At 41.3% G+C, this 24,224-nt stretch overlaps 3 protein-coding genes and 1 non-coding gene across 7 annotated transcripts; 2 read left to right on the top strand and 2 right to left on the bottom strand.

The window, feature by feature from the left end:
• Positions 1-451: 451 nt before the first annotated feature.
• On the bottom strand, positions 452-8,772 carry sppl2 (signal peptide peptidase-like 2). Of its 4 annotated transcripts, none has more exons than XM_026375065.1 (15): positions 8,676-8,772; positions 8,134-8,250; positions 7,556-7,738; positions 7,391-7,480; positions 7,094-7,233; positions 6,002-6,144; positions 5,412-5,508; positions 5,005-5,121; positions 4,699-4,780; positions 4,511-4,585; positions 4,359-4,421; positions 4,150-4,249; positions 3,775-3,852; positions 3,445-3,605; positions 452-2,702 (listed from the first exon to the last, which is right to left on the bottom strand). In XM_026375065.1, exons 1-15 carry the CDS (start codon positions 8,721-8,723, stop codon positions 2,517-2,519), a joined length of 1,680 nt encoding a protein of 559 aa, XP_026230850.1. In that variant the 5' UTR covers positions 8,724-8,772; the 3' UTR covers positions 452-2,516. The 4 variants fall into 4 exon arrangements, 2 of the variants coding, with proteins under 2 accessions (XP_026230850.1, XP_026230851.1); XM_026375066.1 differs by having other exon boundaries at positions 452-2,699; XR_004463414.1 differs by having other exon boundaries at positions 2,616-2,702; positions 3,323-3,605.
• Positions 8,773-9,460: 688 nt separating this feature from the next.
• On the top strand, positions 9,461-9,532 carry trnae-cuc. The gene has a single exon. It is a non-coding gene; the product is annotated as a tRNA-Glu (tRNA).
• A 1,389-nt stretch (positions 9,533-10,921) lies between these two features.
• dapk3 (death-associated protein kinase 3) lies at positions 10,922-17,145 on the top strand. The gene is made up of 9 exons (XM_026375324.2): positions 10,922-11,017; positions 11,823-11,929; positions 13,346-13,706; positions 14,238-14,367; positions 14,530-14,578; positions 14,669-14,695; positions 14,804-14,956; positions 15,060-15,105; positions 15,354-17,145. The coding sequence occupies exons 2-9, from the start codon at positions 11,868-11,870 to the stop codon at positions 15,888-15,890; spliced, it is 1,365 nt and encodes a 454-aa protein (XP_026231109.1). The 5' UTR covers positions 10,922-11,017; positions 11,823-11,867; the 3' UTR covers positions 15,891-17,145.
• Positions 17,146-18,221: 1,076 nt separating this feature from the next.
• Positions 18,222-23,820, bottom strand: phc3 (polyhomeotic homolog 3 (Drosophila)). Its single transcript, XM_026375175.1, has 14 exons — positions 23,629-23,820; positions 22,853-23,008; positions 22,674-22,751; positions 22,446-22,604; positions 22,234-22,323; positions 21,932-22,145; positions 21,115-21,767; positions 20,898-21,030; positions 20,553-20,812; positions 20,267-20,429; positions 20,071-20,188; positions 19,473-19,602; positions 18,956-19,208; positions 18,222-18,491 (listed from the first exon to the last, which is right to left on the bottom strand). The coding sequence occupies exons 1-14, from the start codon at positions 23,818-23,820 to the stop codon at positions 18,337-18,339; spliced, it is 2,754 nt and encodes a 917-aa protein (XP_026230960.1). The 3' UTR covers positions 18,222-18,336.
• Positions 23,821-24,224: the final 404 nt, after the last annotated feature.

Here is a 24,224-nt window from a genome sequence, read left to right as displayed (position 1 = left end):
TTCAGTAAATTTGGCCAGTGGCGGACCTTCATTGTCATCATGATGTGTGGTGGATAAGAATGAACATCTAAAATGCCCAAAACCTTTGCCTAGTGTGAAATGTAAGATTTAGTCTTTCAGCATTGCTGAAATTCCACATGAACAGTCAAACAGTGAACACATATAACTTGATTTTGACCAGGGACTACAAAATTACAGGTAGTTGTGCTAAATGTACAGGTCTGTAAATTCAAACTTATTTGCAATGTAAATTTCATTTGTTTCCAAATCATTTAAGTTATTTTTTTCTTGGAAAGAAATTATTATAGGAAGTCCACAGATTCATTAAGGTGTAAATGGAGCCTTTTTTCTTTAATCTAAATTAATCTGGAAGTTAATGATTACAGTAACAAAGTTATTATTATTATTATTATTATTATTATTATTATTATTATTATTATATTGGCAAACAGTTTTTTCCAGACCTGAAATAACTTCTTAGGAAAACACAGATGTGCTATGCTAATGTACGATACACAAACTGATCCAACAAACACAGTATGTTAGTTGATCAGATAAAGATCCAGAGTAAACAGAAACTCACTCAGTCCTCTCACAGTGGAGGACTGAGCTCGAGTGACAAAAGGCTCTTTGTCAGACGGCTGTTCATCTCTGCAGAGCCTGAGCAGCAGACGACCTTTTCCACAGCTGGAGGGCCAAAATGAAAAGATGCGTTCAGACACGTCAATACAACCTAAGCACTGACAGACAGCACCCTGAGTTTTACTTTCTTAGCCCTTCAAACATAAACTATTAATTGCTAAAAAACAAACAGAAATCACACATGAAAACACAGATCGTCAAATACATTGTTTGTTTATTATGTGTATTCCTCAACAGAGGCATTAAAACCACTTGGTAACAACAAACTATACTGGTGCATAAATAATCTCAAGTCCTGTAAAACATTACAACTGCATCAGCAAGGGCACACGCATTCAGACAGCTGAGCTGCTCTCATTTCACCTCTGATCAAATCAGATTTACCTTAACGTTTACACAAAACTTGGTGAACAGTCTTTATAAATGAATGAGAATCAGAAATCTGTCTATACTGAAGTGACTGCCGGGCCCTGGTATTTAAGACTTTTGCCTAAACGTGACCCTCAGGTCAAAAATGGACTTGCAAAACAAAAGCAGGGTGAGATTAGATATTTCGATTACCTTTGTTACCATTTTCACCCCTTTTTGAGTATACATTAACATATATAAAGACATGAACCAACCATTTGTTAGTTCATGAATTAAAAAAATATTGTGCAAATGCCTTATACATACTAATCAAACAACACACTGGTAACACAACCCGTCACTCACTCCTTAGATCACACATTTTAAGCACAGTACTCGTGTTTTTTCAAGCAACTTTTAAATGCGACACATTCTGCTGGACACCATAAGGGCAAAACCAACTCTGAGACAATATGAATAACTGCAGTGACCAGCGTCTTTAAACCAATAATGCATTATAGATTATACGCTGGCTTGATAAGTCAAATTCATAGCATGCAAAAGTAAAATGGGGAGAAAAAAAACCCCTCAAATGCTTCTAATAGTTTTGGCTCAACCATAATAGCACCACATTTTAAAGGTACTGAACTTCTCAGCTGTAGTTACTCTGATACTGGTGTGTTTGATAGATTTTTAAAGCTGGCATAAAGACGACTAAAATTTCTTTTTTATTGGTGGGTAGTTGTGTTTTTGAAAAGACGGACCCTACTCCGATTGAAAGCTCTTCTCTCACATCAGTAATACAATCACACCCTCTTCAGACAGCGCCTGGCCAGCTGTGAAAGTATTTAGAGTTTGAATTGCTCTCTAAAACGATCACAACAGATCACAAGTTCATTTCAAACATACAGAGATACTGTAAAGCCCGGTCACACCAGGAAGTGAAATATTTGGCTCTAGATACTTGGACACATAGAGACAGCTGGTTGGTCTCTAGTCAGTCATAACTGATCTCTAGTCTTCTTTTTTTTTTGTACCATAGCATTTAAGTCTCACAATTGTATACCATTTAATTAAATAAAGTGTTGCAATTAACAATTAATCCCATTAACAAACAATATGCCAGTTAGTAGAATCTCAATTGTTTTGTTTTTAAAGTGTTGCACAATAATGAAAAATGTCCATATTAAGTTCTCAGAGATCAGAGACGCTGGCACGATTGGAGCCTCTGCTGAGTGTCATGAGAATATTTAGTGTTCAAGAGCTTGAGCAACTTTCATAATTTGCGTTTTACTCCCTTTATAGGTGGCACAGACTGTACATTATGTTAGGTGTGTTCATCAGTTTCAATACCTGAACACTGTATGTCCAATCCTGCTGCCCCGCTGAGCCAGCTGTTCGGAAACGCAGATCTTTTCTGCTTTTCTCTTCGCACCAAGGACAAATAGTGTCCAAAGACCAAGACACAATGTAGAACAACTAATAAAACATGAGGTGAAATGGAAAATGCCGTACTAGAAGTTCGTTCAGTTAGATTTGTTGTCCCCTTCGTCTTTCTCAGCTGGGAGCGTTTCCTGAGGTGGGTGCTTGGGCCAGTCGTCACTCTGACTGGGGGTTTCTGTGGTCTCTGGTTCTGGTTTAGTTGAGGCTCCCTCTGTCTGAGGTGCTGCAGTTTGTGTACAGTTGATTGGTGTGAGAACTATGGGAGGCTGCTGGGAACAAAAAACAAAATCTATATGAGATGAGTGATATGTGTAAGACTGAAAACAAAAGATACAGAAGAAAATAGGACAATAGAACCACAAAAATACAGTCAGTCCTCTGTCCACAGTACTCTCATCACATCTTAATTTAAAAATGTCATCTAAATTAAAGATCTATGAGCTTAAACTTGTTGTCAGAGGTATTCCTGTATGTAGAAGTCCCAGATATGCATAAAGGAAATGAAAGCAAAGAAAACCCCACAAGGCCCATGAAACTAGACAGACAGCACATGCTAATCAATGCTAATAAAGTAATAATCTAGTCACCATCAGCAGTGTTAACGACTGTTGTAGGTACAAATGTTACCACTTGATCACTAGTCTATTACAGCAAATAAAAATAAAACAAACAGGTCTACACGTCAGGGAAAAACTAAACAAAAAGCAACCTTAGGTTGGCAGATAAAATACCTGCAGTGACAATCACAGACAGCTGAGCCCTCAGCAGCAGACTAGAGCACAGCCACAGTAAAATAAAGGGCAGGGAGCAGCGATGGGAGGGAAGGGGGGGACAGTAAAACACAAAGAGGCAGTTGGAACGAATGGAATTATTTAAGGGTTTACTCAACTTGAAATTCTACTTTACTCTGCATGTTATTTAACTCTAGATTTTTTTGTAGGCTTTTTTTTTTTTTTTTTTTAAGTCTTTTTGTTCTTCGGCGGTAGGCAGTCATATCAAACTGGTATTCACCACAAATCCACTTCCAGTCCAGAACTGGGGCAGCTCCTTGCGCCACAGCGCTACAGCAAGGCTGGTGAGAAGGGTGCAAGGCACCAGGTAGAGCAGGGCCGGCTGACCCTTCTGCATCACGGCAAGGGCCACGAATGTGATGAGCAGGCCGATACCGTAAGCTGACAGAACAGAAACAAAGGGAGAAACGCACCATGACACCAATTGCCATCTAGTTACTGACTATAACATACTACATCCTGTAATTTCATGATTGTTCAGTGACACAGGATGTTCCTGTACTGATAACCCTGTCACAAATCTACAACAAGCTTCTGTACATGTACATACCGATCGTACAGGCCACAGAGTAGATCCTGGAGGACTGTGTTAAAATGTCAAACCTGTGACAGTAGGCCACCAGCAGACCTGAAGGCAGAAACGGCACAGAGACATTCAGAACAAGGGAAGCTACTGTAGTCCACCACATCCCATCACGCTCAGGCATCAGAGTATTTGAGGAGCCACATTCACTTACTGCATTTAGAATAACTGATATAGAAGCTGGATATTTGGACATTACTGTGTTATTATCAGTTGTGGGAACTAAACGTCTTGATGTGCATTAAATATGACGCCATAGAGTCTGGGTGGTTGTAGCTGGTCCTCACGTTAAGCTTTTATGCTTCATAAAAGCACTAAAACAGTGGTAACACATTTGATTACCTGGTACTAAGACATCGCCAAAGCCCAGGAGGGAGAAGGGCCGGTCACAAAGAGCCAGGGGGGAGGAGTTTAACCTGGGCACTTTGAGCACCATGGGAAGCTGTAGAAAATGCAACCACCAGTGAGACTGTGTAAGCTGAGAGAGACGATATTGAAGCTGGAAAACACAAAACTCATCGGCGGGGAGTTGTAGGATTTTAAAAACGTACCTTTTCATGTGTGGTGGAGTTAGAGGGACCTGCCGCTACCTCCACCATGATGCTTTCCCCACTCTGCGGAGAAAAGAAAATCGTCATGACTAATGTAAGCACGAGGCAGCAGGCCCTTGAACAACCCAGAGTAGGAAACAGTCCTCACATACCTTTGTAATGAACGGTGTAATAAATACGAAGAAGACATCGTAGACAAAAAGGACCGTCAGTAATAAAGTACAAGCCTGCAGAGAGACAGAGAAACAACAGGGTGTTTGAGCCAAACATTTATTATTCAGCACAACATAATAAAACTCACACATTGTTAGAGTTTATATTAACGACAGTGTTGATCCACCTTGAATGTAGGCAGTCTGACTGTTTTCAGCATGTAGAGACAGAAGGCGATCCCCAGGGCGTCCTGCAACACCCACGCCCACCTGGAGGACATTTAACAGGACCTATGAACATATTCTCCTTGTTTTTTATCAGTACTATCAGTGTCTCATTGGTTTTGGGAAAATTGTTATTTAAAAAACCTGTGCATGTGATGATTCTGTGCTGTGGCTTAGTGTTGCCCACTTCCACAACAAGCAGCATCATTTAACCTGTCAATATATTTGGAGTATTGAGTCGGTTTGCCACCTTTTCCCTTCATACTTACTGGTCTTCGTTGCGAAACACCATCCAGGTGATGCTGACTCCGATACACAGAGCCGACAGCAGCAGCATGCGAATCTGTGGCCGCTTGTGAAAGTACGGCAGGTTGTTCTCTGGAATCCTGTGATCGCAAGATGGTACAAAAATCAATATATAAAATACCATGATAAACTTTTTATTTCAATATAACCCCACATAACACCTCCTGTCACCAATTTCCTCAGACTAATCATTCACATACAATAATTAAGTGTCTAAAATGATACCATTTGTATTTTTGACCACATATATTCACATACACATAACTGTAAACGTGACATTTACGAGATTCAGATGCAAATCTGGGAGGTGTTGACAGCAGACTTCTGTGCAGCTACTGTTGTGAAACCATACTGATGTAAACCGTCTCACCTGCACTTGCAGAATGGAAGTCTCTTCACAAACGGCCACAGGCAGCTGTACAGGCCAACAGAGGAGGCCACACAGAAGATGGCAATAACCCAAATGGCTAAACATGAAGAAAACAGTACAGAAAGGCAGAGAGTTAGAGCATATTATCATATCATATACTTATATTCATATTCAGCATACACTTTTTAGGGGTTTGCAGATTGACCAAGTTAATCCTGAAATATAAAGAGCTGTATCAGTTTTACCACTGTGTCTCTAGTATTTAGTATGTGTGTACAGCTGATGCTCAAAGACACCGAGCAGTAGTTTTTTTTTGGTTTTATCAATTTGTCAGTGAAATGTTATCTCAGTCATTAAGTGCTATTCTTTCCACTTAAGAGGTTTCACAATCTCTCTACTCAACAAGTAGCTCTGCGAGAGTAAATGAAGATAAAGTGTCTACTGTGGCCTGGAGGAATCTTAAGGAGACATTTGACAATGTTTCATAAACAACCAACATATTTATTCTGTTTTGGGTTTTTTTTCTGCTTTGCTGAAGACTAAACATTGTGTGTACAGATCAATGATGTGAGAGTGTCGCTGTGTTGTACCCAGGTAGTCGTAGAAAAAGTAGAGTAGCACCAACATGCTGCAGCACATGACCACGAACACACAAATCATGATGGGGGTAACGTCTACTGTCTCCTCATCCTGCTTCTCTGCACCATCGTCCCGCTTGTGCTTCATGTAGCGCCTGCAGGAGGAGAAATGGAGTCCGTGTTTGGGACGTTTGGAGCCTCTTCAGAACCCTAAAGTCTAATGAGCAGCACTTCTATACTAAACCGTACTAAACACAATAGTCCAAAGGCGTTCACCCGGTATTCACTGATCATTGCCAGGATGACCATCCTACCATCTACAGTCAATATTTACCATCCTTTGGCTGGCTGGCATTCACTTCATTCCTCACTTCAACAAACAGACTCGTGTTCCAAAATGTTTGTTGCCTGTGGTCCTATGCATGAGAGACCTCATCTGACTGTGTCCCCAGTCATCTTGACAATTCCTTCAGGAAGGACAGACTCTGACTGGCTTCAGTCTGTGAGTCACTCAAGTGGCCACAAATAAACAACACGTCCTTTTAGTGAAGCTGCAGGAGTACAATGCTTGAAACGAAGACACACACACACACACACACACACACACACTCACACTCTCTTCTAAAAGAAAAACTGTCTAATCATACACTCATATTTCTCTGCCAAGAAATCTATGACTAATCTTCTCCAGAGATGACTCTTGTGATAAATTAACTGTGATTTAAATTTAGCTCTCAGGAATAGAAGCCTGGTATGCTCAGCAAGAAAGAAAGGTAGTATCCTATAAGTAAGTTCTAATGTAATGAGTACAAAATACTGCAATAAAGCTGTATGCTATAACCTAACCATGACTATGTTTAATCATGCAATCATCATTTCTTTATATTATTTACCTGCAGTTTTAAATCAATTTCTAGGCAGCTGGGAGCAGCATTAATTTCCCTTATTTTAACCAAAAAAGATGGTAAATTCTGTTTAAAATTTTTAAATACAAAATTAAAACTGAGATTAAGACAGAACTGTTGTTCAGTTTTCAAAATCATGGTGTTGTAATCTACATTAGATGTCAATTCCCATCTCGACCCCTCCGTCGAATCCACTTACTGCTTACTGTCTCTGCTGCCAGCCCAGTAACCTCCAACGGCTACCGTTCCTACTGCCATCAGGAAGATGATCACCATGTTGTAGTCCAGCACCGGCTCATTGGGTGCATACATAGCGACCAATCTTCCTTTACTAAAGGTCTGCAGGAGTTAGTTAGGAAAAAATGCTGAAAACAAAATATATATTCTTTGCACACAATCATCTGTTTTGTATTTTTGTTTATCTGCTACATTATAATAATACATCTGTCCTTCTCTGCTGTGAGACCATCTCGGTGGCTACGGGTCAAACTCTCACCTTGCTTATGTCCAGCATATCAGAGTAGCTTAGCAGTGCAACAGGAATGTCAATCTCTTCATACTGAGTCGTGTTTCCTCTTGGTGGTGTCTGTAATAAACAATAAAAGAGTTCACGAAGTGTCAGAATTAATGTCATCTTGACAAGTACATGCAAAAACCTTACCAGTCTGTCCTTGCTGACGATGAGCAGCCCCTTGGCGCCGTTTATCTGGGCCAGTCGGACCTTTTCATAGAAAGTGCAGTTGCCCCTCATTACCATGGGGATGCGATTTGAAAAGCCTCCTTCAGGGACCTCAGATGGCGAGCACAGGACCGATGTTGTCAGGTCATAGATCTGCAGGCGTGACTACAAGACATAAAGGTAAGTTACACAGTTGCATTAAAGTTTAATGTCTAAATACAAATAAAATCAATTTCCTGTTATTCTGTAGGTTATTAGTCTTTTATAATAAGCTTTTTCTAAAAATCAACAATTTTATTTGTATGCAATTCTTGCATTTATTCACTCGAGTGTATTACTGTAAGTAGTTTTAGTCTGATATAAGTCAAACAACATTTGCAGCTCAGAAACCACCTTAAAGAGGCACTTAAAGTGGAGATCAGATTTCAGCATCAAGCACTATGCTTCCTGAAAATGTTTTTTATTGATCAGCTGCATACGAGTACAAATTGTAGGTTAGCACTATTGTTATAATATAATAAATAAATCACATTAAACCTTGTTGGTCACTCTTGACTTACTGCCTTGTTGAGGTCCTGAGGTAGATGTGCCCACTGTGGGTTGAAGAATATGCAGTAATCCTTTCCTTTGCTCTTGCCCTTGTCACTGAAATGGGCCATGCCGTACTCTCCCACCACCTGTCAACAACCAGAAAACAGATTATTATTATAGAAAAGGAATAATGACTATATCACTATATAAAGTGGAGTCAGTCAGTTCACTTACAAAGACCTATCGTGTCTTTGTGATGTAACTTGTTAACTGACATTTCTCGATTTCCCATCAGCCAATCAATACTGAAGTACTCTCTGTTATAAACACTGCCATGGCCTCGGTGATGAGGTGAATCAGTAGTAATCCTGCTTCCCTAATGAAACACCTAAAGGTGAGCGGAGTGTGGGCATCCAGGGCCCGCGGTGATCTCCGCAAGCTAACAGTCATAGCATCCGAGCTAATGCCTCCGGAGAGGAAAAAACACCTCGTTTCGTCAACTACGCGCAGGCATGCGAGGCGGACACACCACAAGAACAGTTTTCGGATAATTAAAACACGTCTCGCTCACCTTTTGGATGAGAAAAGCGGCCCAGATCAGTGTTTCAAGGACCCTCATGATGCCTAGCGTGTTGTTGTTTCCCCCATCAACCACCAACCAGCGGCGCTCGGCGCTAGCCTCTCACTGGAGCACGCCCACTCTGCGTTCTGGATTTGTAATTGGCTGTTGCCATCGTGACGAGCAAGTAAACACGCATCTGGTTGGCTGAAACCAACGTCGGTCAAAACTACAAAATAAAAATCACCGCAATACAAAATACACGGTGGAAGTACATTTACTTATATATTGTACTTAACAATTTACTTAGGTCCTTCAATTTTATGCATCTTTTTACACAAAATAAGTATTTTGTTAAAGTAATAAGACCAGTACAGAAATCAGAGCCTAACCTGATATACTATAATTAAAATATATACAAACTTAATACCACAACAGTGAAATGCAGCATACTAATATTAATCCATACATACATAGACACCAAAAGAGACCTGTGTTTTGTATCACATGCTCTGAAGGAGTGGCTGTATTTGTACTGTCTGCAGTAATTTACTATATGGTTGGTTATTTGCAGCAGGTTCAGTCCAGTCAGCCGTGAATAAGAAGACCACAGCTCTATTTTTCTTGTCCAACCCTCCATTTTCGCAGTAATTATACCCTGTTGGACAGACTCCAGTATAACTACATGTTGCAGTCCATCCATCAGTCTATGGTGGATGAGGCCTGTCACTTTTCAGACCCGTGATACAGATCATGTGGTCTCAGCTGGTCCAGGACTGGACCTGCCCTCCTCACAGTCCCTGGTGGTCTAGTGGTTAGGATTCGGCGCTCTCACCGCCGCGGCCCGGGTTCGATTCCCGGTCAGGGAACTAGTTTTGTAAACTTCTTTATGGATGCTCAACACTGTGCACAGAGAAAAGGCTTCATGTTACAGCTGCAGATCTCAAATGGGTTTCTTGTTAAATGTGCAATATCAGTTTCACCATGCACTGACTTTAATAGTCTGCAAGAAGGTTTTGAGCCACAGTTTACAGTGTGAATGTATTTAATGGTTAAATAAAAAATGAAAACAAATAAAAAAATCAGAAGCATTGAAATCACTTGTTTTATAGTATTTGCTTGAGACTGTAATAAATAATGTGATGTTATTATCCTGTAGGATTATAGGCTGGACACGGCCTTATGATTTCTGGATAGTGTGAGGTATAGTAAATCATCATTTAATTAGTATTTATATTAATTAGCACACATCATGGTTAAAGTCATGAGCCCATTCACTGCAGCTTCCAGGTGTTTTAATGTGACTGTGCGTGACTGTGATATGTCTGAATGACCTCAGCCTTTCTTTAATCTTTGCTGTTGCATGCTCGGTCTTGTTATTTAGTGGCGTGCTGCAGCAGCTTCCTCTGCTCTCCGTGAACTCATCCCATATGTTCGTCCTTCTGCCGGATATTTACCTGCAGCAGAAGACACAAATCACCGGAACTTCAACCTGTGTGCCTTCAGAATAAAAGCACTGCTACAAGTGAGAGCTGCAAGACTGGCTGTTACAGTCTATTGATCAGGGGCCTGAGTACATATGTAACAAATAAACACAAAAAAATTAACCAATACACTAAATAATGTCATAAAATGCTAAATCAGCATAAGGTGACAAAGCGTTCTTCTTCTGCAACACAAAATTACATCACGTCAACATTTGCAGTGGCACAAAGCAGTATATGTAATCAGAGACACAATATTAACACAGAGAACATATCCACATGGTTTGTAGTTATTCTGTGCATACAGCCACTTGTTGGGGACACTTTACATCTCTTTATAGACAATTTGTCATTGTGTTTTTTTTTTTAAATGTTCAGTGTTTTGTTTAGTTGTTTTGTGTCAGGAAATTGATGTTAAACAGCAGTGGTCCGTTTCAGTTTACACATGTGCATGGAGGCAAAGAAGTTCCTAAAACAATTTTTTGGCCACAGTGAGGGCTGAATTCAACCCACAAGGAAATAAATATCTGAATAAATACATTTCACAGCAGACAGGCAAGTCATGTTTACACTGAAAATCTGACACTATATAATAAAGACAATTCTGAAAAAAAAACTCTATGAAATATAAACTTAAATAGATAATGTCAGCGGACATGTTGTTATAATTCTTTCTAATGTTTTCCTTCGACAGTTCAAATCTTAAATAAAACTACTGTGAAACAACTGATGAGCGTTGTAGGCTTTTGTTTTGAAATACGCTACCGGAAGTTTCTTGTGTCCCTGTTGCTAACTTGACATTGTTCAGTTTGGAAATTCACACAACTAGTCACTTTAGGGAGGAATGCAGCACTCGTAGACATCTACACTGTAAGTATATGTTACTTTCACGTTTAATTTGGTTAAATATACATATTACTCCACAATATTAATCGTATATTTTCCTCAATGAACTAACGTTTGCTGTAAAGAGAGAGCCGGTGTTTCTAGACGTTAACGTTAGCTTGCTAACAAGCTAAGCTAGCTGTCTTCCGTCTTCGCGATTGTCTTCATTTTTATCTTTAGATTAGTTTCTAATCATTTGCTATTTTGGAAGATAACATGTTATAATAGTGGTACGGATTTCCATCTATCTTAATGGTATTTATGTTGTTTTGCATTCATTTTATTCCACCGAAAACGCCTCTGCTGTCTGTTCGAGACAATACGATAACGTTACACTGAGCCTCCCTGCTCAGTATCATCGATGGTGACGAGCAGCTTGTTTCATTTTAAATGTGTTTTTCTTTAGATCAGGCTCATTAAATAATGTGTGACTGAGTAAAATGATAAATACGCGCTGCTATATCTCAGTCCCAGTGCCTTTAATTGAGTCAGATAGCTGAGCTGGTCTAGGGAGGAGATGATGTAAGTAGGACTGGTATGCAGAGGTCTGACATCAGCCAGAAAGTGTCTGAAAAACTAAAGCTGTGTTTACTCGGGCCAAATAAGGAGGAAAGAAGCCCAGTTCATGAGAGGAGAATTGCCATGTAGTTAAGGAAGGCAATTCTGGCTCATAGCTAGAGCTTTTACTACTATCACAGCACAGTTTGGGTCATTGTGTTGTCAGTGTCGCACATCTGCTCCAGTCCCGTCCAGTCTTACTGAGAGGATTTCTTTTTCTTTTTCACTGCAGTGAATCTCAAGGCTTCGCTCCCATCATCATTCCCGTCAGAGCACCATGGCTGGCTTCAGGCAAGAGGATGTCGAGTTGTACTATGAGATGGGAGAGGAGCTGGGCAGGTAGGCTGTGCAGATGTGTTGTCTTTTATCACAAAACAAATAGTGAAAATATCTGTCTGATACCTCTCTGTGCAAACACTTTGTACTTTGTCCTTGAGCCTAACACATGTCCCAGTGGCTGTTTGGAGATCATTAGAGGTTGATTTGTCATCAGACTGAACCTATTTAAAACTGCGTATTTGATTTTATGTGCATACCACAAATAATAAAGGTATCAAATAGATACATAGATAAATTTTGTAATTGTACATGTTTGTAGTTTTCCATAAATAAAAACAAATGTGAGTTTGGTGTCTAATAGTTAGTTAATGCGTCATCACATTCTTATAGGTTGAACTCAACTTTGTACCTTTGAGTTTTTCTTTTGTTTTTTTTTTCTTCTGCAGTAATGCAGCAAAAGCATGACATCACTGTTTCTCAATGTGCCTTTCCACCTCTGCTGTGGTGGAGTTGTCTAAAGTAGAGGGCTGTGTGTGTGTGTGGGTGTTTGTGTGTATGGGCTCTTGTCAGTAATGTTATTAACATCTGTTGTTAAATGTTATTTTAGTATGTGCCATCCGGCCATTGTGATGCTAAACCATATATGTTTGCGCAATCTTTATTAACAGTAGAGATTTGTTCTGTGTTCCACATCTTTTACTTTGAATCTTTCATTTCTAACATTACATGTTAGTTTTAGACCCTGTCACATTAGAGTTGTGAAAACTAACAAGCTGATTATTCTAAATTGTTCTGTTAGTTATTTTCATGAATCCATTATTTAGTCCACTGGTGGGACACCCACTTAAAGTCTATTGTTTTTAAGACAAGATAAGAGGGCAGACTCTAACAGTGCAGTGAGAATACTGTTTTTTTGTTTTTGTTTTTGTTTTGTTTTTGTTTTGTTTTGTTTGTTTTTTGGGTTTTTTTTACCAAAAAATAATTATGTTTAATTATTCTAATGCATGAATCTGCCATCTTTCTTTCTTGTCTGGGACAAGACAAATGTTTCATTTTTAGAAATATGTTGAAACAAGCTGATTTTTATGAGCAATGAGCAGTATCAGCTGCTTTTCTATTTTAGTGAAGGAATTTGTGAAAGAAAGTGTATTTTTGTTAAATACAGAATACTTCACCTCCTTCATCCTCCTAAAATCCTCCAAATTAAGCAATCAGAGAGAGAAAAATCCCAGTTTGGTGTAACTGCGTGTCCACACTGGGGCCACAATCTCTGATGAGGCGTCACAGGCCAAAACAGTTGTGTAGCACTGACTCATAATGAAAAATGTCAAAAAATAGTCATCACTTCCCGTCGTGTCTTGCTAAACCTTATGCAATCTACCAATAAAAACAAAGCAGACTAAAATTCAACAAAGCTAAGCAGGTCTATGTCATATTTATTCTTTTTAACTTGCCTTTGTTTTCTCCCTGCTGTAGCGGACAGTTTGCCATCGTCCGTAAGTGTAAGGAGAAGAGCACTGGTGTCGAGTATGCAGCCAAGTTTATCAAGAAGCGACGGCTGTCATCCAGCCGGAGAGGAGTGAGTCGGGAAGAGATTGAGCGTGAGGTCAATATTCTTCGGGAGATCCAGCACAGTAACATCATCACCCTGCACGATATCTTTGAGAACAAAACCGACGTCATCCTGATCTTGGAGCTGGTGTCTGGAGGAGAGCTATTTGACTTCCTGGCTGAGAAGGAATCTCTGACAGAAGAGGAGGCCACACAGTTTCTCAAACAGATCCTGGATGGCGTTCAGTATCTCCACTCCAAACGCATCGCTCACTTCGACCTGAAGGTCAGCAGTCTGTGAGGCCCTGGCACAGTAGTCACAGATAATAGGAGAGCAGCGAGAAGTTTAGCCTTGGCAGAACCTTGTCTAGGACTGTGGATGTAAATGTATTCAGTGTGTACAGCAAACGGGCAAATCTTTTGCTTTATTATTTAAATTATAGATGAGCTGCATACTTTAGGATTAGTGAAACTACTTTTTAGGTTTTCTTAGGTATTTTAAAGCTGCTCTTACCAGTATTTAGCAGCCTAACAGCAAAATGTTTCTCTCAGGAGTCCATAAACCCCAAAGCAGATTAAATGTTGGACTTAAGTTCATAGTAAACACAACTCCACATCACTGCTAATGTTGCTCTGTGTCTGGTTAATGTATAAATATTGTGTTTGCCAACACATTGTTTCTGTCTGTTTTAAGTTTGCCCCTGAGTAACCAAAACATCCGTTAATGCAGCTATAATCTAAGATTAAGGGTAGTAAATAAGCACTCTGTGTAGTAAATGGAGGCATTTCCTTCTTCTCTCACTGTTTTATCTAACAGCCTGAGAATATCATGCTGCTGGACAAGAACGTGCCCAACCCCAGGATTAAACTGATTGACTTTGGGATTGCTCATCAGATTAAAGCAGGAAATGAGTTTAAGAACATCTTTGGAACACCAGAATTTGTCGGTGAGATCTTGTTTCTGCTCTTAAATATCTGCTTCACACAATTCAAACGTTCCACTTAGAAAATCCCAAATCAGTCTTTGTGCTAGTTTGTGCCCACGCCGGCATGTTTCAGATCTCCACATCTGCTTTGAGTTAAAGTGTTCGTTCCTCTGTGCTTTACAGCGCCAGAAATAGTCAACTACGAGCCACTTGGACTGGAGGCAGACATGTGGTAAGATGTAAACGTGTTTTTTTCTTTTCCTCTGCTTTACTGACTTGTGTGACTTGTTTCGTTTATGCATGTTTTTTCTCTTCTCTGCAGGAGCATCGGAGTAATCACATACATCCTGTGAGTAATGTGTCAGATCAAGACTGGCTGTAATAATTTTTAGAAAGACAAATCACTCCTCTTCACTCATCCATATGTGTTCTAAAGCTCAGTTTCTGTTGATGTTAGGTTAAGTGGTGCTTCACCGTTTCTGGGCGAAACCAAGCAGGAGACTCTGACTAACATCTCAGCTGTCAACTACGATTTCGACGAAGAGTATTTCAGTAACACCAGCGAGCTGGCCAAAGACTTCATTCGTCGCCTGCTGGTCAAGGATCCAAAGTATGAACCTTTTCAGATTTGATGCCAAAAGTAAAGAGAAATACCTGCTCTGTAATTATATGATCTACAAGGTTTCTCACTAGGGAATCATTCTCTCTTGCAGGAAGAGAATGACAATTGATGACAGTCTCGAGCACCCTTGGATTAAGGTGAATGTTCTGTTCTGTATATTTAGTTTTTCATTTCCAGAACCAGAAGAATATTTCTCATATGTCAATCTCTGAGTCCAGCTCACTCTTAAGCCAGACTGAGATAGACCAGTGTATTGGCTTATTGCAAATATCCAGTGTTAGTGTGTACATTTCAAGAAATCTCTCTTCTTTAAATAAATGTGATTTAATAAATACATCACTCATTCTTATATCAGGTCTTTTACACGTTTTTTTAACCTCTCCAGGTGATTAAGAGGCGAAATGTGCGACAGGAGGAGCGAGACAACAAGCCTGAGCGCCGGCGCCTGAAGACCACTCGTCTGAAGGAGTACACTATCAAGTCCCACTCCAGCATGCCACCCAACAACACCTACGTCAACTTTGAGCGCTTCTCCCAGGTGCTCGAGGAGATCGCGGCGGCAGAGGAAGGCCTGAAGGAGCTGGAACGCAATCAGCGCTCGTGCCGCGAGGACGTGGCAGCGTTGCTGTCCATCTACGAGGAGAAGGAGGGTTGGTACAAGGAGGAGAACCAGAGCATCTCCAGCGACTTGAGCCACATTCGCCAAGAGCTGCAGCGCACTCAGGCTCAGCGCAAGAAGTGTCAGGAGGAAGCCAGAGTCGTTACACAATCTACCAACATCCTCAAGCGCAAGTTTGGGCGCCTGGAAAACCGCTACGACGTCCTGGCTGAGCAGGTGGCCTCTGAGGTCCGCTGGGTGGAGGAGCTGGTCAAGTCCATATCTGCAGAGAAGGACGGCCTCGTTTCTGGGAGCATGCCCTGATCTGGGCTGACGTCCAGTCTGACATTTGCATTCACATCCTCCTGCCCGTCTTCTCTGCTTGTGACTACACAGCAGAGCTTCAGCCAGTCGGGTGTCATCATAAGCTACGCTGCTGCTGCCCGTCAGGAAAAAAAAGTTCCACCAGCAAGAAGAAGAGGCAATATACTGAACCCATTCCCCTGTAAAGATGCTCATTCCAGTGTTTTCATACGTTAATTTATAATTTTAAAGATTTTATGTACTGTAACGCAGATGTCATGTATTGTAGTTAAAATAGTTTTCAAACCATATCGATACATTCAGTTATTTTTCTTAGCCTGGTTATTATTTTATAAATGTTATTACTTTTGAGTTTCCTACTGCTTTAAAGGTTACAGACCTCTGCTCCCTGGCGCCTCAGGTTACTGGCCAGTTATATGAGAAGACTTCATAATAAACAGCTTGTAATGTCAGGTTTGCACAGAATTCAGGGGTCTTCTTCCAGTTAGATGCATTTTGAATATGATTTCAGCTGACATAAAATTTCCCTCCTATGTTGGGACACTGTATGTATAGGATGCAATAAATATATCTGTCAGCATAGAAGATTTGGGGTTATGGTTTGTTTGACAGGTCTGTTGTTGACTACCTTTGTGTAGTTTGGTAGTAAAATATCTGTGACATCTGAGTCCATAATTTCTGAGCAATATGTTGCTCTCTGTTAACTAACCAGGACATTTCAAAACATTAGTACCAAACTACATGGAACTTTCTGGGAAGTTAAGTATTTATGAATCTGTAAAATAAACCCAGATTCAGAATGTATAAACTCATCTTTGCGGTGCCTGTAAGCCCATCGACCCTATTGCCTCTGCCAGCACACATCTGTCGTCCTGTTGACGTTTCGAAAACACTAATATCGCTCAGTGTCTTATATGCGCAACAACTTTTGCACAGTAGCCTTGTAAACCAAATAGTGTGCATGGAAACTTTCCCTAGATACTGCTACTCTAGTCGGCCGCTGTCATTCAGACCGTCCCTGCACACCTGAAACATTCCATCGGTGCGTTTCACATGCAAACGACATATTCCCCATGTAGTGTAGAGCTTGGAAAGAATATGATGCAGTCGTATTTTTCTGTAAACAAATGTATTCCTTGGCACTTAAATGATTAAAGCATTGTTCCAAAGTATATTTTAATCTTAGGTGTAAGAAAGACTGTAAACATGAACTGTCTGGGCTTGTTTCAAATAAACAAAATTATCCTCTAACTAACTTATGTGTTGTTATTGGACCTCTGGTGAACTGAAGTCTGAACTTCAACTGTCTCGTAGCTTGATGATTGTACAGTAGTTATAGAAAATATGAAAAAAGGGGAAAGTGTGACAGCTTTCAGAGGTTAGTGTGTTCCTGTGTACATAATTACATCCTTGAAGATGCTGTGCTGAAGTTAGAACTGTTATTTCTTATTTATTTGAAGATGTTTATCTACAGACTATAGCAGCAATTAACAGTGACATGTTACATATTGTTAGCATGAAGAAGGCCATCTAGTGGTGGCATCACATCATACACAAGATATTTAAAAATTGACTTTTACATCGAAGAAGCTACATTTATCTCATCAACTGAAGTGAAATGATTTTTCCAGCTTTCAGAATTGGTTTAGTTCTCTGCATCTGCCACTTTGGACGAAGTATTTAGATCCTGCACAACTACGCAGCTCCTGTCTTTATGCTGGTTTTACATTGTTTTGTCTCATATAGGACATTTTATCTCTTTGAGGCCATTTTGTGTCAGTTTGGCAAAATTTTGTTAGTTTCTTTGTGATTATTTTGTGTCTGTTTGAGCGCATTTTGTCTTTTTGTGATTATTTTGTGTCTGAGGTCTGTTTTTTTTAGTATCTTATTTTGCTCATCTTGTTACTGGTATATTCTGCTGATGGAAAAAGGCGACACCACTTGAGTCCCTGGACATGTTTGATCCATTCAATATTCTATCCATGCCTGTGCCAACAGAATAACAAATGTGAAGCTTATTTAAAGTGTTTTATTTATATATTAATTATGGAAATAACAAATAACAATACATAACTTGTATAGTTAACGTTCATAATTCGTTACAACTGTTTGCTGATGATAAATGTACCAAATTCCAAGACAGTAGATAATAACCTGTGAAATAATTTAAAGGTTAAGTTCTCTTTGTTTACAAATGATACAAATAACTTTTAAAACCATTTTGAAACAAATGGATAACTGGAGCCAAAGTGGACTCAGGAAATGAAACAGAGATCTTTGTAGTCAGGATTTCAGTCCTTAAAAGTCCAAAGACAGGTTTGATAACTTAAAGATGAGCACTGCTTCTTTTCTGTCTGTGCGGAGGAGTTCGAAATACTCTTGTTCTGGTTTTCTTTATCCCAGATAAACACAAACACATTCTTGGACAGTAAAAATGTCAGTTTTTTTATGCGTCTTTCAAAGATTTAATGTGGGCACAGAGCTTCAGCGCAGGCCCCAGTTTAAGGTTCATGGTGCTGACCAGGTGATCCTCTGTGAGAAGCAGCAGAGCCTGTCCATCTATTTCCTGGGAGCGAAACTCCTCGGCTACATCCTGACCACCTGGGAAAAAGAGACGATGGACATTAGACACTAACTCAACTTCAACTTTAACATCGTTGTGCAGAGTAAAAGTATAGAGCCAACAAAATTGCAGTTAGGACATGCACATTGGCAGAGCTACCACTAGAGGCACCACAACCTGGGGGTTCAGTGTTTTCTTGGCAGAATTACTTACTTACAGTAATATGATCTTTATGCAACTTTCTATCAGTAGAATTTATTTTCATTGGTTACTAAATGCCTGTTATTATTTTCCACAGCTCAGATTACTTACTAAAGATTCTCAGTTTATTTTGAGAAGCTGAAACAGGGTTTTGCTTGAAAACTGATTAATGGTTGCAGCTCTGTTCTTCATGTCTAAATAGAAATATCAATTCTATCCAACAGTACAGGTATAGCTGCTCCTTTCTACCCTGACACACAATTTGTAACCTCCTTAAACCTCAGTGACAGGTGTTTGGTACCTGGCAGGGAGCTGATGTAGGAAAACACTTGTTCCACGTTCCACTGGGATGGACGGCCGGCGTCTTCCTCTCCATCAGAAACACTGATCATCTCTGTTGTCCTCCGCTCTCTCTCCCTGTCTCGCTCTCTCTCGGCTTGTTTCCGAAGCCTGGTTGTCATGGGAACTGTAGGCTCATCTTCCTCCTGCTCCTCCTCTTCCTCCTCTCTGAGTGAGCTCCGTTGAGTCTCCTCTGAGCCACGTGACCTGCGAACCTGTGGCAATCAGACAAACGTTGGTGTTAGAGTTAAACTACCTACAAGAGTAAAACTAAGCCATGTGCTCAGTTACATCAGTTAAAATTCAGCTTTTTAAATGTGTAAGCTGCATTTAATGTTTTTAAAATTCTCTATAATGGTACAGGGTGGATCCCCGTGTCTTAAAGAGTCAAGTTTTGTGTCCCACGTGTCTGTTCTTGCAGCATCACTTATCCCTGCAGCACTTCTGTAATTTGCAGTAGGTCAATGACAGTAACTGACCTGTCTTAGAAAATGGTCTCTGGAGGCTCCGTTCACTCTGCTGCGGGGTCGTCCTCTCCTGCCCGTCGGCCTGTGACCCCAGCGGCCCGACCGCAGCAAGCTGATACGCTTGGTGCAGCTGACACTGAACCTTAACACAGAGAGTCGGTCATGACATATTTACATATGCAACTTGTTCAGACAGGTAGATGGACATTAACCACTGGGTAGTGCACACTGCACATACACTTTATACATGTTTTCTTACAGCTCAGATGACTCCGGATGTCAGATAATATGCCACCACAGAAACAAACTGTATTTACTTTACTTCTCTTGCGTGTCAGACGAATACAACATTTCTTATCTGTATTGATACAGAGTGAGTTGCTCTCTGTGTGTTCGCTCTTCATGAAGTTAGAACCAGTCTTTTGATGCAGTTACTGTACTCAACAGAGCTAAATCGCAACGTTGCATTAAAAATAATGCTGAGCTAACATTATTATTATATTAAATCGTAATGATACTACTCGTGCTGCTAAACTGAACTGTTGTTAGTGCACTACCTGGGATTCAGACACATGTTAATCACATCTGTATGTGTGAGCCGTTTAATTACCTTCGGACACATGTCATGGAGCAGAAGCGTTTGGATCTCACAAACGTGTGAGCGTAACCTCTGTTCCCACAGTATTCACACTGCAGCACACCTGCCACACTGTCCCCGAGCTCTGCAACTTCAGAGGAACAGCTGTTAGTCTCACACACACACACACACACACACACACACACACACACACACACACAGTCCTAACCATCTGCTGCAGGGCCATCGTTTTCCATCTCCGTGTCTGAATCTGAATCTGACTGGTCAGCATCCAGAGGACTGTCCTCTGCAGCTGCATCCCCATTGGCCTGCATCTCCTGGGACTCTGAAAGTGAAGTCTGCTGGTCTGTTAACACCGAGGAAGGGCCCACCTTCATCACAGGGTACATTTAAAAAAGTAAAATCTCACACACCGATATGGACAAACATTAAGAGTTTTAAAAAAATGCCACCAGAAATGCAAGTAAGTTACACTGGTTCCCTGAGGAACTTACTGGGAACGACTCCAGACCCTCTTGGATGACGAAGCCCTCTATGAGATGTGTTAGGACGTGGGTTGTACGTATCCTCTCAGGGCTTCCTGGTAGGCTGGATGGGGCAGATGGAGGTTGACTGGGGCCTCTTATTGCAGCAGGGAGGACAGGAGGAGGTAGTGGAGGAGGGTTGCTGCTACTACTGCTGCTGGTAGTGGTGAGCTGGGAAGGCTCCTCCACCTGCGGTGACCTGATCGCTGAGTGACTGGAAAGTGTCACTGCTTAAGAAGAATAACAGAAAATAACATGTTGGTCCAGGTTCAGACTCCTACTTTACGTCAAAACAGGGTTTGTGCTGTATTTTACCTTCACCATTCTGTTTAGGGGGCACAGTGAGAGGTATTGGAGTCTTGTTGTTGCTGTGTTTCTGTGGACATGCAGAGTGTCCATCTTTTCTCTCCTCTGAGCTCAGTACATTCACTTTGCATGTTTGCCCTGACTGAAATTAAAACCACAAGAAGACCTCAGTCAAACCAGCACATGATGCAAACTAGAAATCCCCAAACGGGATGTGTCGACTCACCGATGACGTTTCATTACGTCTGATTGAATGCACTTTGAGATCCACAGCCACCGTCTGAGGAGGAGGCAGGTTCTGGTAGGGCATCTGAACCAGAGCCTCCGCTACAGGCAGCTCCTGCTCTGTCAGAAGCATCTGACCTGACTGGACGGCCAAAGCCTGGACTGAGTGGAGGGACAGCCTCTGGAGGGAGGCTGGGGGATTGTGGGGCAGCCTGGGGAGAACCAGAGGTGGAGGAGGTGGTGGTGGTTGGTTCTGGACTTGTGGGAATGAGGTGCGATGCTGTGGGGCAGCCACTAGAGGTGGAGGCTGAGGCTGCACAGTGGCAGCTGGGATTGAGGTCTGAGATGATGATGTAAACACGCTGGTGACAGAAGAAGAAGAAGAAGAAGAAGAAGAAGAAGAAAAAGAAGATGAAGAAGAAGTAGTAGTAGAGGGGGTACTGGGAGTGGTCAGTCTTTTAACTGAGAGAGGGAGAGGGCTGGAGTAGGTTTCTTGTGATGCTACTCTTAGGGCGATGGGCTGAAGCTGTCGGGGGCTGGGAGCTCCACCTGTAGTCTGCTGCTGAAGGATGAATTGGTGGTGCGCCACCTGCTGGCCAGCTGGGCAGGACAGCTGCTGCTTGACCAGAGCGTGAGTCTGCACTGGACAGAAGGCTGCAAGGAGAGTGATAGAAGGACATGAAGAACCTAACCTTAACATAAGCACAGACAGCATGCAGAAGTTGTTTTTTTCAACTGTGACTCATCACTTAAACCTGAAACACAGGCTCTCTACCAAACTTTCCTTTCAGCCTCAGAATCTGAACACATCAGCTCACCTGGGGTTATAATCTGAGGTCCGGAGGCCAGCCGGGGAACGTCACGCGGCCCTGTTTCTGAGGTGTCGGTCAGCTGGTTGGTCTTCACAGCACATATTGACGTCTTGGACAAAGAGGTGGCTGGAGACAGACCATGGGACTGGGCAGATGGCTTTAGGATGACACTGTGGGCTGTGGCCAGAGCTCCAGGCAAGTGAGCACGCAGAGCCAGATTCTGCACCTGAAAATAAATACGAAACACATGCTAATTCTACACTGCCTACTACTTGAAATAAGCTTATAGTGCCTGGAAAAGTTTGTACCTGAGAGGAGGTAGGCAAAGAGGAGCAGGAGGTGACAGCAGGGAGGTCTGATTGAACTGCAGCCACAGTGGCTGCAGGAGTTAGAATAAGCTGACAGAGGAAAACTCTTTCAGTAAAAATAGAAATAGGGCAAATGAGTCATGCGGTTATAAAGAGCCACTGGAAAATTGTGAGTATGACTAAGAGTTTGAGATATTTGAAAAGGTTTGTACCATCTGAGTTCGAAGGTACATCTGAGCTTGGTTACAGTTGACCGGTCTGTTTCCCAGAAGCATGGCCTGCTGGGATATGGTGGTTGCAGCAGCACTGGAGTTGGATGCTTGGCTCCGGCCGATCAGCTGGGCCGTCACTGGAGATGCTGGTACAGTAATCTGAAAGAAATTGTCAGAGGTTAATGTTTGTGCTCAGAGTGGGTTCAGGTTTATGACACAGATACTTACAGAGTTTTGGGAAACACCAGCAGGTTGAACCAAACCACCAGGGGATGAAGAAGTAGACTGCCTCTGACAGACTGAAGCCTGACAAGCAATGGGAACACATTATATGTTTCATTTCACTATGCCATTCACATTAAAATTACTCTTAATTCATGACACACACACGACAAACACAATCTGACCTGCTGTATGGTGGCCAGACTCTGCAGATGGGGGGTGTGCTGGTGCTGCTGCAGGGCTGCAGTCTGCAGCATGAGGTGCTGCTGCTGAGCGGCATACATCTGATGCAGGTACTGAGCCGCCATGCTCTGAGGTCTGTGGATGGTGTGTTGGATCACCTATTGGATCATATCACAAAACATCATCGGCCAGTTTGCAGCACTGTAAGCTACTACTGTTATAATGTTCTAATATTTTATTTGCCATTAGTGCACTGAACAATTTAAATGGATATTTTTGGTACTTTATTATTTTATTCATTGTATTGTTATTTTCTATTTCATTTCCTTTATTATTTGAAGTTGTGAACACTGTACTCACAACATAATTAAGAAATTACCTGAAAGATGTTTTTATTTTGATGGTCTTAATACATGAAAAGATGTAAAAATGCAAAAATACAGACTCCCTGTTTGTAAAATGAAACAATGGATCCAGCTTAACCTACTATAAAAATAAAATTACATTCAGGAATTCCTGGTTTAGTCAGTTACCTGGTCTGTATGTTTATCAAGTGAAGCAGTGACGGCTTAAAAGATATGGCCTATTGCCTGGACAGATTACCAAACAAACAATAATTGCAATGGTCCCGTGTATTATCTGGACTACTTGCAAATCAAATGTGTGCAAAGCTCTCAGATCACATTACCTGGAGCAACTTCCAAACAATGGACCGGGCTTCCTGACAGTCAAGTCAGACCATGCACGTTCAAGTCTGTGAGGTGCTACTGTGTATTACCTGGACTGCCTGTCTGTCTGGTGGCATGATGCTGAGGGAGGTGGAGGGCGCCAGGGTGCAGGTGGTGCTGCTGGATGGGACTGTTGCCATGGTGACGGCAGCAGATGTGGTGGCAGTAGTTGTGGTGGTGGTAGTAGTGGCTGCAGCCCTGTTAGTGTCTGCCTGCTTCTCTCCTGGGCTCCGCCTCTCCATCTCCCAGGTCACACCGATTCAGTAAAGGGGAAACTGTGGCGATAAAATAGACATTAATCAACAGGGTTCAGTAAAACACCAGCTTTAGATGTGTCGCTTGGCAATGTATCTCACTGTGCTACAATAATCTCTACTTATCTGAGTTTAGTCTTTACTAAACTCAGATAAGTAGAGTAACTAAAGCTTCTGATAGAGCTTTAAATTTGAACTGCAAAACATCCAGTGTTCATGCTACAAAGGTTTGAAACATGTCAATTAGAGGAATCACAGTGTTGTTTTCCACATTTACAGATTTTCTACACTCAAATTTGTGAATTAAATGCACTTTACTGAAACTCAACTTTTTTTAAATTAATTTTTTTACTTTAATTTTTAACTGAAACAAATGTTTCTGCTCTTCCTGG

The sequence above is a fragment of the Anabas testudineus genome, chromosome 17 (genome assembly GCF_900324465.2).
Source record: "Anabas testudineus chromosome 17, fAnaTes1.2, whole genome shotgun sequence".
NCBI classification, from domain to species: domain Eukaryota; kingdom Metazoa; phylum Chordata; class Actinopteri; order Anabantiformes; family Anabantidae; genus Anabas; species Anabas testudineus.
This window is presented reverse-complemented; position numbering and strand designations above follow the sequence as displayed.

Bases quoted from the DNA above. Each gene is read 5' to 3' on its own strand.
- phc3 (XM_026375175.1), bottom strand. From the start codon at position 23,820: ATGGAGAGGCGGAGCCCAGGAGAGAAGCAGGCAGACACTAACAGGGCT. The intron at 21,031-21,114 runs GTGAGTCGACAC...TTTTAATTTCAG, and splicing joins GACGTAATGAAACGTCATCG to TCAGGGCAAACATGCAAAGT. The intron at 19,603-20,070 runs GTAATTAAACGG...CTCTGTGTTAAG, and splicing joins TCCATGACATGTGTCCGAAG to GTTCAGTGTCAGCTGCACCA.
- sppl2 (XM_026375065.1), bottom strand. From the start codon at position 8,723: ATGAGGGTCCTTGAAACACTGATCTGGGCCGCTTTTCTCATCCAAAAG. The intron at 4,250-4,358 runs GTACGTTTTTAA...CATTTTCTACAG, and splicing joins ACTCCACCACACATGAAAAG to CTTCCCATGGTGCTCAAAGT. The intron at 2,703-3,444 runs GTGAATACCAGT...TTTTGTTCCCAG, and splicing joins GGACTGGAAGTGGATTTGTG to CAGCCTCCCATAGTTCTCAC.
- dapk3 (XM_026375324.2), top strand. From the start codon at position 11,868: ATGGCTGGCTTCAGGCAAGAGGATGTCGAGTTGTACTATGAGATGGGA. The intron at 13,707-14,237 runs GTCAGCAGTCTG...TTTATCTAACAG, and splicing joins TCGCTCACTTCGACCTGAAG to CCTGAGAATATCATGCTGCT. The intron at 14,696-14,803 runs GTGAGTAATGTG...TGTTGATGTTAG, and splicing joins GGAGTAATCACATACATCCT to GTTAAGTGGTGCTTCACCGT.